Source organism: Xenopus laevis, chromosome 5L (assembly GCF_017654675.1).
Source record: "Xenopus laevis strain J_2021 chromosome 5L, Xenopus_laevis_v10.1, whole genome shotgun sequence".
NCBI classification, from domain to species: domain Eukaryota; kingdom Metazoa; phylum Chordata; class Amphibia; order Anura; family Pipidae; genus Xenopus; species Xenopus laevis.
In genome coordinates this window covers 26176800-26189405 of record NC_054379.1, presented here as the reverse complement: position 1 = coordinate 26189405, position 12606 = coordinate 26176800, and the positions used below count along the sequence as shown (strand labels likewise).

The 12606-nt window shown below is 38.9% G+C and overlaps 1 protein-coding gene across 1 annotated transcript in view; it reads right to left on the bottom strand.

The window, feature by feature from the left end:
- Positions 1-12606, bottom strand: part of sptlc3.L (serine palmitoyltransferase, long chain base subunit 3 L homeolog) — a 104013-nt gene that overhangs the window by 32191 nt on the left and 59216 nt on the right. Inside the window, exon 7 of the mRNA XM_018262794.2 lies at positions 5899-6004. Coding sequence (XP_018118283.1) covers positions 5899-6004 — 106 coding nt within the window. The remainder of the gene's footprint in view (positions 1-5898; positions 6005-12606) is intronic.

The following is a 12606-nucleotide window of genomic DNA, read 5'->3' as shown; positions in this document are numbered from 1 at the left end:
TTGCCCTGCAGATACAGACTCCTATTCTCAGAATAATGCATTAAACGGAATGAAACACATATTTCTTTAACCCTGTTTTGGCCTCCATTCTCTCTCCCTTTAAAAAGATTAATTTGACAGACTTTGAGATAAGGGGAAGCTCATTATACAAAGGGTGTTCAGCACAAACCCTACATGCTTGACAAAGAGTGGGTGTCACTCGAAACATTGTTATCCTTTTTTTTGCCATGATATAAGATAAAATATAGGCATTTTTATGGAACAACGGAGTGCTGTCTATTGGAAGATTTATGTTTGTTGGGGAGAAGCCCTTGTGAACAGGCTTCATGACGTGCACACGGTCTGAGAATTGATCCGAAGAGTAACTGGATCGGACTGGGGGGGCCCGGGGCCCACAGGGGCTCCTGTTGCAGGCCCCCTCCTCCTGCACTGCCCGACCACTGTGTTTGCGCGCCCGAACCGTTCTAATCAGAAAAAACCCACCCACCCAGTCGCGTCCCTGCTCCCCCGGCCGATCGAGACGGAAAAGGCAAACAAGCGGATTGGTAGGGGGGGATTTTCTAAACTATAGAGGAAGCCGACCTACAGTTTCCCAGGTCCTGGGTCTGCTTCCACTTTAGTTGCGCCAGTGCTACCAAAACCACAAATGATAAAAAATGAAAACCAATTGTCTCAGAATATCACTCTCTACATCATACTAAAAGTTAATGTAAAGGTGAACAACCCCTTTAATAGCAATTTTTACTACTAAAATATACTATATATGCTGTGTAAAACTAATTTTGTCAAAAAAACGGTGTAAAAAGTGGAGTAAAATAATTTATCAAGCTGTGTTTTATTTTGTGCCATGTGAATGCCTGATTTTCCACCATTCTTTTACACTGCTTCAGACCTCTGTAAATAAGTTCCGGAGGATGTTGCTCAAAAAAAAACATGTAAATCCCCATTTTTACTCTGTTTATTACACAATGATGCCTCGTGATGTGTGGCAAATTATTTCTCCGTTTTTAGGGCCAGATTTCCTCTTAAGGCGCCCCTAGGCTGCCTGGGTCCTAGAGCCTGCCTGCAAACGCGAGCACACACTCCCCAGTTCTCCCTCTAGATGCCGTCCCTCAAATGTTGCCGTTCATGGCCCAGGTAGGGTTGCCATCTTTTAAAAAAAAAATTACTATCCAGTGGTGGGGGCGGAGCAGATGAGGTGCCCTGCAAAAGGGGAGGAGCCACGGGGTAGCATCACAAAAGGGGTGGGGCCATCGCCCCAAAGCCAACGAAAATGTAAGTTTTTATCGGCGGGCAAGTGATTTTCTAAATGGTATTACAAATTACTGGCAGCTACATTGCTGGTAAATTTGTAATACCGGCCCCGGCCCTGGCAAGTGTTTTACCGGCTAGGCCGGTAAAATACCGGCCGGGTGGCAACCATAGGCCCAGGCCTTTATGGCCTTGTCACAAATCCGGGCCTGGCCGTTTTTTTACACCATATAATAAATATGCCCCTAAGTGTGGCAGTTGCACAAAAACATCTGCCTTTGTAATGCTTATCCAAATAGTATCTTACAGGAGTTGCCCCATTCTGCTAATAGTATTTTCCGTACTATTGAAGTCAGCTGCAGAACCCACCACCTAAAGTACGACCACAGTAACACTCAGAAATAGCGGCAGAAATCCTCATAGCCTACATGGGCCTGCAGATGCCCATGAGTATATAGCCAGGGGTGTAACTACGGAGGAAGCCTGCAGCTGCAGGGGGGCCCAGGAGGTATAGGGGGCCCCATGAGGGTCAATGTGAGATTTTAATATATATTGGTGAGACTGAAAACCTCTGGGGCCCTAAAATGAATTTTCTGTGGGGCCCAATAACATCTAATTACGCCACTGTACATAGCCGTACATAATTGTGACGTTAGAACTTGTATGCTCCAAATTACATAAACAAGTAGCTGCAGAAAGCCTGCCCTCGAAACCACCATCGAGATGCCCATGTGTATATAGCTTTACTTTATTAGGGTGGAACTACTGGAGGAAAGCTGGGGATGTGATTGCACCAAGACCTGCCCCACAACCCATTGGGCTAGCCAGAAATGCTAGAAAGCATTTAGGTAAATGGGATGGTTTGTGCAGACATAGGAGAAGGCCTCGGTACTTAAATTATGATACTGCACAAAAAGCAGCGAGTTTTACCTGATATCCTAAAACACACACAACTTACAGGGGTAGTTGTCAAATTTAGCCGGCGTCCAATTGTGTTTTCGGCCCGGCGGTTGGGGACTCCTGCTTTACATGGTCTTTAAAAGGGGTTGTACAACTTTAAATTAACTTTCAGTATGATGTAGAGAGTGATTTTCTGAGAAAATTTGCAATTTTTCATTTTTTATTAATTGTGTGTTTTTTTTTACTTATTTAGCTTTTTATTCAGCAGCTTTCCAGTTTGCAATTTCAGCAATCTGGTTGCTAGGGTCGAACAGTAATAAAACATAGCAATAACAATAAATTTGTAGCCTTACAGAGCATTTGTTTTAGATGGGTCAGTGACCCCCATTTGAAAGCTGGAAAGAGTCAGAAGAAGAAGGAAAATAGTTCAAAAACTATATAAAAAAAATGAAAACATGAGACATTCTGTAACACACTAAAAGTTAACTTAAAGACAAACATTGCTTTAATATGATGTAGACCATGATTATCTGAGATGATTTGTAGTTTTTTTCATTTTCACGTTTTTTGTGGTTTTTGAATTATTTAGATTTTTGTTCAGCAGCTCTGCAGTTTGGAAATTCAGCAGCTATCTGGTTGCTAAGGTCCAATTTACAAAAGCAGTTGGGGAGTAGTTTGAGTGGGCAACTGGAATTTGAATAGGAGAAGGTCGGATTGTAAAGAAAACAGTAAAATTGTGACTGCTGGGGATGGTGATCTCTGTAACAATAACACCAAAAAATGTAAGTGTTTTAATGTACTGACAATATAATGTAATAAAACTGGTTTGTTTGCTTCAGAAAAAATATTATAGTTTATATAAACAAGCTGCTGTGCCGCTATTGGGGCAGCCATTCAGGCACAGGACACGCAGTAGATAACAGATAAGTTCTGAAGAATCCCACTGTATATTACAGAGCCAGTGACGTAACTAGAGGGGGGCGGGCCCTGGCGCAGGACGCGCTGCCGGGCCCCCTCCGTACACCCGGAAACTGCCGGAATCGTGGCGCGTGAGCTGCCGGGGGGGCCCTGAGGGGGTGCGGGCCCTGGCCCAATCGCACCCCCTGCTCCCCCGGTAGTTACGCCACTGTACAGAGCTAATCTGTTGTGTATCCTGGTCCTTTTCTCCTTTTTCAGCTTTGAATGGCTGCCCCCATGGCTACACAGCAGCTTGTTTATATAAACTATAGTAGAGTTTCTGAAGCAAACATGTCAGTTTTACCAGTGCAGCACAATCATGACATTATATTTTCATTACTTTAATGCACTTTCATTTCTTGTTGTTACGGTTCCTTTAAAGAGCTCCAAAGGGGCAGAAGATGGAGTCACAACATTAAAAAGCTAGAAAAAAAATTAAAACAAATGTAAAAAGCTGCTAAGAATACTTTACTTAAAGGATAACTAAACACTAAAAATGAATATGGCTAAAAATGAAAAATTTTATATAATAATCTCATTGCACCAGTCTAAAGTTTCAGCTTGTCAATAGCAGCAATGATCCAGGACTTCAAATTTGTCACAGGGGGTCACCATCTTGGAAAGTGTCTGTGACACTCACATGCTCAGTTGGCAGCTGTTGAGAAGCTAAGCTTAGGGGTCGCTGCAAATGACCAAGCAGAAAATTAGTTTGGCCTCTCATATAAGCTGATGCTACAAGGCTTATTATTAAATTCTGATGCTAGTTGCACTGGTTTCTGTGCTGCCACGTAGTAATTATCTGTATAAATTACTAATCAGCCTTATATTGTGACATTTCTATTCTATGTGTACTGTATATTGTGAGTGGGTCCCTAAGCTCAGTAAGTGACAGCAGCACAGAGCATGTGCAGTGAATCAGCAGAAAAGAAGATGGGGAGCTACTGGGGCATCTTTGGAGACACCGATCTTTGCTGCTAACGGGCTGTGGTTGCCTTGGCTAGTACAGAAGCACAAAACACAATGTACAACATTTCTAGCCTACTTTGTTTCCTTTAAAGTGAACTACCGCTTTAAATTGCTGTGAATTAATTTTTTTTTAAAGGCAAACATGTATAAAGGGTGAAAGCCACCTAGCTATAGCATCAGGCCCAGATGCTGCTGTCCTAGTAAGAATAAAGTTCAGCTCAGCTGCGCTGGTTTCTGTGTCCCAAGTACCATACAGGGAGTTTGACATTAACATGTTGGTGGTCCCCTGACTCTTTTTTGATCAAAGAACTTGAAAACTTAAAGTTTCTCTCTGTTGTGCCAATTTCTGTTTATTTAGTGTTTAATCAGATTAGAGAGAAAGAGGAGACTGCTCGGAATCAGCAGGTCAGTGGTAATGCTGTCCCAGCTATGAATGACAGGTGTTTAGATAAAAGTCGGCTTGTGCTTTATGTCTGCAACAGATAACACTCCATAACCGGGACAGATAAGCAGCATGCATTCAAACAAGGAGTAACAAACACAAGTTACCCTTTCCTGGAGTCCAAACAGTGATACAGTCTGACTTGTAAGTACAGCGAAACCTCGATTTTAAAGGAACAGGAACACCCAAAAATTAAAGTGTTTTAAAGTAATGAAAATATCATGCACTCTTGCCCTGCACTGGTAAAACTGATGTGTTTGCTTTAGAAAATCTACTATAGTTCATATAAACAATCTGCTGAGTAGCAATGTCGGAAATTGAAAAAAGTCTATATGGCACAGGATAAATAGTGGATAACAGATAACACCATTATGTTCTACAGAGCTTATCTGCTGTGTAACCTGAGCCTTTTCTCCTTTGAATGGCTGCCCCCATTGCTACACAGCAGCCTATTTATATAAACAATAGTAGTGTTTCTTATGCAAACACAGTGCAGGAGAACACTGCATTATATTTGTATTACTTTAAAACAATTGAATTTTTTGATGTAACTGGTCCTTTCAGTTTTCCCGCATTTTACATTTTTTTGTTGGTGGTCCCACCAATTTATAATGCATTTCAATGATTTTAAGTAATGTTTTCCCGGATTTGACATTAACATTTTGTCCTGATGTACCCAAAAACTGCTTATTTTTCCCTTTATGAATGTTATTATTTGTGAAATAAAGAGGTTTAAAATACTAACCAGATGTATATTTTGCCATGGTTTTGCCTGTAAATGGTCAATTCCAATTAGTCTGCCCTTTATACAGTCCTGCACCAATCACTTATTGCTTTAGGTTGTGTATGTGACTGACAGAGAGGCCTTGCACATGCCCTCCATAGTGTAACATTAACACTGCAATGCTTAACCCTTGTTATTAACAGTAAATATTGTATCACAAAGTAAAATGGACTCCTGTGCGTATATCCTTTCAGTACATGACGAAAAAGTTCCTTTAAGACATTTCCCTGATTTTACGTTTTCTCTGATTTTACATAATTTTTTCCTAGTCCGCTAAAAAACATAAAATGTCAAGGCAACATCGTTGATTCAGCTTGTACAAAGTACAGTTATAAAGAAATGATGTTACAGTTTAAAAATCACTGGGTGTCATTTCAAATCGGCCCTTTGATCTACTGTAAAACATTTTTCCTCTAATTGCACCGTATAAAGTAATAAGACTCAGCGCTACTGATAAAAGAGTGACAGCATTCCCATAATGTTCAACGAACTGATGGTTGTCCTACTCTTTGCTGCATTCATAGATTTAATCATAACAACGTGGTGCTTTACTAAGAGCATATAGGCAAGTAGGACTCAATGAAATGTTTGGATTTACCTGTAAATGCCTTCAACAAGGATGAGGATTTTTTTCCAGGCCCGGTGGGTCCGTGGCTGCCCATTTACCACTGCGTCTCGTAATACCTTTTCCAGGTTGTGCATATCTAAAAGTTCAGCAAAAAAAAAAAAACATGAACTGCTTTTTCTGAACAAAACATTTAAAAAAAATAATTAAAAATTTTAGCTTGTGTTAAGCTGGCCATAGACGCAACGTACAATTCGTACGATTTTCGGACCGTAAGTGGAGAGTCCCGACATTTTTCGTCCGGTGGAGATCGGTCATTTGGTCGATCGGACAGGTTAAAAGATTTCTGTCGGCTGCCGATAATATCTCTGCATGTTTTGCCGATCGTACGATTTTCAGTGGGAGACTGTCACTAGCTTTGTCTGACAACATAACTATCGTACGATTGCTGTCAGAGGTAATACATTGGCTGATCTGTTCTTTTACTACTTTATTTGATCGGAATGGTAACACTTTGATCTGAATGGTTAGTGGAGGGTCGGGAGATGGGAAAGTCCGATCGTACGTTGATTCGTACGATCGGATCTTTGTGTCTATGGCCAGCTTTAGGGAGCAGTTATCTGTAAAGATCAATAAAAGCAGCAGCACTCCGGTATTATTGAAAAAAGTGAAAAACTTTACTCAAAACGCCTTAAAGAGATATTGACATCAGAAAATAACCTTTTTTTACTATCTATCATAACATTATCTTTGAATGCTATTTATAATTTTGCCATACAAGTATTTGCCTGATGCTTTTACATTACCTTTCTTACCCCCATGTTCCTCTATGAGGGGGCTGCCATATTTGTGCAGGAGGAGTCCGTTAGTATTAGAAACTTTAACGGACAGGCTGAGATGGGACAGTCAGGTTGGCAAAACAGTCAGGTTTGGGAACTTCAAGTGACAATTACAAAAGCAAAACTATCAGCGAAAAACGATCAACATGACCTATAGGTAACTTTTAACGTAGAATAATATTTTAAAAAGAAAATTTTTACTGTCAGTATCACTTTAAGGCAACGTTTCTGGCTGCTATGGCACTTTGTCAAGCCTTATTCATGTATGTTGAATTTCATATTCACTAATAACATTTTACATTGCACATGTCACATAACTCAACCATATAAACGGTACATTTGTAAGTCCTATTTCATTTTGTCTAAAAGTTAATTGTTCAAATTCATGTATTAAAAAGTTTATGTGACATCACAGTCCATAATTTTGGTATTTTGTGGCTCGCTCTTTTTTCTTCATCGTGGACTTTAATTATTCAAAGTGGAGCCGGTAGTACAGTCAATTTATTTAGTTTCAATTTCAATTTAGTTATTCAATTAAAGGGCATGTAAAGGCAAAAAAAATAAAATCCCAATTTTACTTTCTTTAATGAAAAAGAAACCTATCACCAATATACTTTAGTTAAAAATGTGTACCGTTTTTATAATTAACTGTATGCAGTGAAATTCTTCCTTCATTTACTGCTGTGGATAGGAATTGTCAGACGGTCCCTAACTGCTCTGCAGGGAAACACTCATACTTATGAACAGCAGGGGGAGCCCCCGCCTTACTTCCCAGCCATGCAGAGCTCAAGCAGCTTTGTTTGTTTCCCTGTAGAGCAGTCGGCGACTGTGTAGAGACAATTATTATTACAGTGAAAAAGGAAAATCCTTTTTAAACATTTGGATTATTTGGATAAAATGGAGTCTATGGGAGACTACTGAGACTACCTTTCCGTAATTTGTAGCTTTCTGGATAACAGAATCTGATGGGGACAAAAGATGATGTAAACCTACACAGAATGAACTCGTACAATTTGGCTGAAAGTGGAGAACATATTGCTGTGTGTATGGCCACGTTAATTGAGCATGAATACAGGCATCCAGTCTCATCCTGGAACATACATTCTAGCTCCTCTGCAAGAACCCCTAGTCTAATCAAATACTTTATCCTCTATTTCACTTAATTGTTCCCTCAAGACCAGCATTTCTCAACTTCAGGACTTGGTGGCCACCCAGAGGGCACATTTCAGAGATTCTCCTGTGTCAAAGGAGCTGAAGCAATGGCTGCTGAGAATGCGGCTCAGAATCACTGTTCTTAATTATAATGAATAGCCTTGCAGTCATTTTCTACTTCTCTCTTTGTGGCCAATGTAAAAATACAGTCATTCCCTCTTGCCTTCCCTTTCGCTGTCTCACAGCAAAGCTATGTCTGTTTCTCACAGTCACCACTTCAAAAACGTCCAGGCTTGCCCTCCCTGTCTCCAGCATTGATTACTGCAACCGTCGCATTTTATTTGGATTGCGGGCTTTATACCTCTCGTTAGACTCGTTACCTAAACGTGGAGATGCCGGGAATCAAGAGCATTAGGGGAAAAAAGAAATCTGCATTTCAGCTTTAAATAAGGATGCTTTCTCTCCACATGAATGAAGCTCAGTTAGCCATATTACTGAATTGCCCGGAAATCTCTAAACCAAAAGAGACTTTATAGTTGTTTTATGGTATGTTTCCAATTGCCAGTTGAATAGAAACGTCACATATGTAATGGTTATGGGTTAAACGTTAATGCCAGAATTGTGGATGTATCTTAAAGTAACTTTTAGTAGAATGACCAATTCTTAGCAACTTTCCAATTGGTTTTCATGATTTATTTTTTATAGTTTTATAGTTATTTGCCTCCTTGCAGATTTCAAGTGGGCGTCGCTGACCCCTTCTAAAAAAACAAATGCTCTGTAAGGCTACAAATGTATTGTTATTGCTACTTTTTATTACTCATCTTTCTATTCAGGCCTCTCCTATTCATATTCCAGTGTCTTATTCAAATCAATGTATGGTTGCTAGGGGAATTTGGTTATTATCTATACTGAAACCTCAATAATCATCTTGTTTCCCAACGGTAGCTCAGCAGTGCTTCTAACTTTGGTTAAAAGACCAGTAACATTTTTAAAAAAAAATTTGTTAGAATACATCGGAAAAATAAATAAAAACCCACTAAGACAAATTGAACTTTCAAATCGCAAAGTCTTTATTACGAAATAACTTAGTGAAACTCGGCTTGCACTCCTCTTCAGAAAGCGATTGGGCGATCCATCGTGCGGCACTCGATTTCTCCTCCCTGCCTTCCTTATAGGAGATAGCCAGGGAGGAGAAATTGAGTGCCACACGATGGATCGTCGCTGTGTCGCCTTTTCTGAAGAGGAGTGCAAGAGGAGTTTCAGACAGTTATTTCTTAATAAAGACTTTGTGTTTTGAATGTTTCATTTGTCTTGTGCTTTTTTCGATGTATTCTAACTAGTTTAAAAAAATTGATGTTACTGGTTCTTTTATGTGAGGGAGGAGGAGGTCCTAGTTTGCTTTCTATGGACAGGCTGTGTCTGTATTTGGATCAAGAGACTAGAAACTGAGTTTTTTTTTTGCATTATATATATATATATATATATATATATATATATATATATATATATATATATATATATATATATATATATATATATATATATATATCATTAAAATATATGTAAGAAATGTAAATTGCAATGTAAAATTGCTTACAAGTTTTTCAAGTTTTGCAAGTTACATGATATTTTTGTCCCCTTGATTTTAAGGTATTTGCAAATTCTACACTGCTAATATTATGAAACTGAAACAACAGTGCCGCCTGCTGGTCAGTTCTGACAACCAGGCTGACAGTCGGGAGAAAATTTCAGAAAAAGAGCAGGAAAGCCTTCTTCATCTTCTTCCGTAATTTCAACCCGACCAGCAGGTGGTGCTATTGTTTCAATCCCATTGTATAAGCAGTGGAAACCTTTCTATTATCTTGAAAATGAAAAAAAATGAAAGTTCATTGCAAAATTGCTTAGAACAGCAGTCACAACTTAGGAGGGCTATGCTTGCAGTTACCAGCAAGACAGTGATGAATGTAGGATTACTTAAAATTGCAAACTGAGCCAGAAGCAAGGGAAAACAAAGCAAGGAGGAAACAACTGCACATTCATCTCTCAATATTTGCATTACAAAAAGAGTCCACTTGAAAGGCCCAGAAGATAGGTAGTCATGTACAACTGCCTTCTGCATTTCTAATATCTCTTTAGTAGGGCCAATTTATAATTTACACCTAAAAAACCCATTTATCCAGAATTTTTAAAGCTGCTTTGTTGACATACAGTGAGAAACACTTCCACGCTTCCCCTCAGTGTAATGTGAAAGCTCCCATTTACCTATTTCATAATGTGCATAAGCATAATGTGCACAAGTATTTTCATGGGACAGTCCCTATTTTGACAGCTCAACCCAGATTCCCGGATTGTTAATAAAAAGTCCCGGCTTTCTCTTTGATCTCCTGCACTGAACAGCCAAAAAAACATACATCGTTTCTAACTTAATTGGCTTTTGGTAGAGAGTCCAAAACACTCCACGGGTCCATTTCGATACTTTTGTAACAATTCAAGATAAGCAAAGACACAATTATAACAATTTAAGATAAGCAGGTCTCTTGGGGAAACTGTGACTTGCAGCTGAAAGGGCAATTCACCTTCATTAGCAAAACTGTAATAACACATAAAAACCACAGAAATGAGTTCAATAGGGATGAGCGGATTTGACCCATTTCACGTCGCCAAAAATTAAAGTCTAAATTGGCGTCAAAAAATTTTTGAATTTGTGTTGACGCGCGTCTTTTTTTTTTGACGCACGTCATACAAGTCTATATGCGTCATTTCTGTGGCGAAACAAGGCGAAAAAATTCACCCATCCCTAGTGTTCAAACTTTCATAACCTGCCAAATATTTTTAAAATGAACATGGTCATTAGGGGGTGTGGCCACAAATAGGGGAGTGGTGAAAAAGAATTGTCGCGCTCCACACGCCAAATATTTTGTCGCTCTTTCAGTTTCCAAAATATTGAGAGATATGCATATGGTATCCATTATCCAAAAAGCTCTGAATTACAGGAAGGCAATCTCCAGTAGAACCCATCTTAATGAAATGTATTTCATTTTCTCTCTGTAGTACTAAAACAGTAACTTGTACTTGATCCCAACTAAGATATAGTTAATCTGTATTGGTGGCAAAACAATCCTACTGGGTTTAATTCATGTTTAAATGATTTTATAGTAGACTTAAAGGGGTTGTTCACCGTTGCGTTTACTTTTAGTATGATGTAGGCAGTAATATTCTGAGACAATTTGCAATTGGTTTTCATTTTTTATTATTTGTGGTTTCTGAGTTATTTCGCTTCGTATTCAGCAGCTCTCCAGATTGCCATTTAAGCAACTTGGTTACTAGGGTCCAAATTACCCTAACAACCATGCACTGATTTGAATAAGATATCAGAATATGAATAGGAGAGGGCCTGAATAGAAAAATTAATTATAAAAAGTAGCATTAAAGGGGTGGTTCACCTTTAAGCTAACTTTTAGTATGTTAATAAGCATCTTTTAAATTGGTTTTCATTATTTATTTGTTATAGTTTTTTCATTATTTGTCCTTTTCTTATGATTCTTTCCAGCTTTGAAATGATGGTCACTGACCCCTTCTAAAAGCAAATGCTCTGTAAGGCTACAAATGTATTGTTATTGTTACTTTTTATTAGTCATCTTTCTATTCAGGTCCTATCCTATTTATATTCCGTCTGTTATTCTAATCAGTGCATGGTTGCTAGGGTAATTGGGACCCTAGCAACCAGATGGCTGAAACTGCAAACTGGAGAGCTGTTGAATAAAAAGCTAAATAGCTAAAAAAACACAAATAATAACAAATGAAAACCGATTGCAAATTGTCTCAGAATATCACTCTCTACATCATACTAACAGTTAACTCAAAGGTGGACAAACCCTTTAACAGTACATTTGTAGCTTTACAGAGCATTTGTTTTTAGATGGGTCAGTGTCCCCATTTTTAAAGCTGGAAAGAGTCAGAAGAAACATGAAAATCATTTAAAATAAATAATGAAAATCAATTGAAAAGTTGCTTACAACTGTCCGTTCTATAACATACTAAAAGTTAACTGAAAGGTGATCCAAATTACAGAAAGACCCCTTATCTGGAAAACCCCAGGTCCCGAGCATTCTGGATAACAGATCTCATACCTGTACTACATCCCTAGAAACATATAACAAGGCCTACGCACATTTCCATTCAACGCCACCCGCTGTCAGTTCCGTGTACTTGCGCTGCTTCTCCATTGGCACGTGCCATCAGATCTCTCTCAGAAAAGACATTTTTAGCCACCAAGAAGAAACAAACTTGTAATGTGTGATATGATGAATGTAAATAACATGCTCATTTCGGGGCATTAACTTGATTTGTTTAACATCTGGTTAGACAGAGACATAACACTGACTTGTGAAGTCTTTTTTTATGAGGATGATTTGGGCCGGCTCCCATCTGTATGCAATTATCACAAGCAGCTCTTTGATCAGGGCGCATGAAGCACAACAGAATAAAACAATCCCTTAGATGATGTTTGGACAGAAGAAAAAGAGAGCAACCTGTCTCAATAAATGGGACAAAGCATTATAATCAGAACATAAAAGCCAGGCCTGTAATATACCAAGCAGCTTATAAGGCAATTATGCAGAATGCCTGTAATTTAGATCTCATTTCAGCATCTTTTTGCACAGGGGAAACAAAACCTTAACGTCATAAGAGTCCTGCGCGGAACCAATTTGTTAAACCCACACCCCGCATTCTTACCCGCTTGGACCTG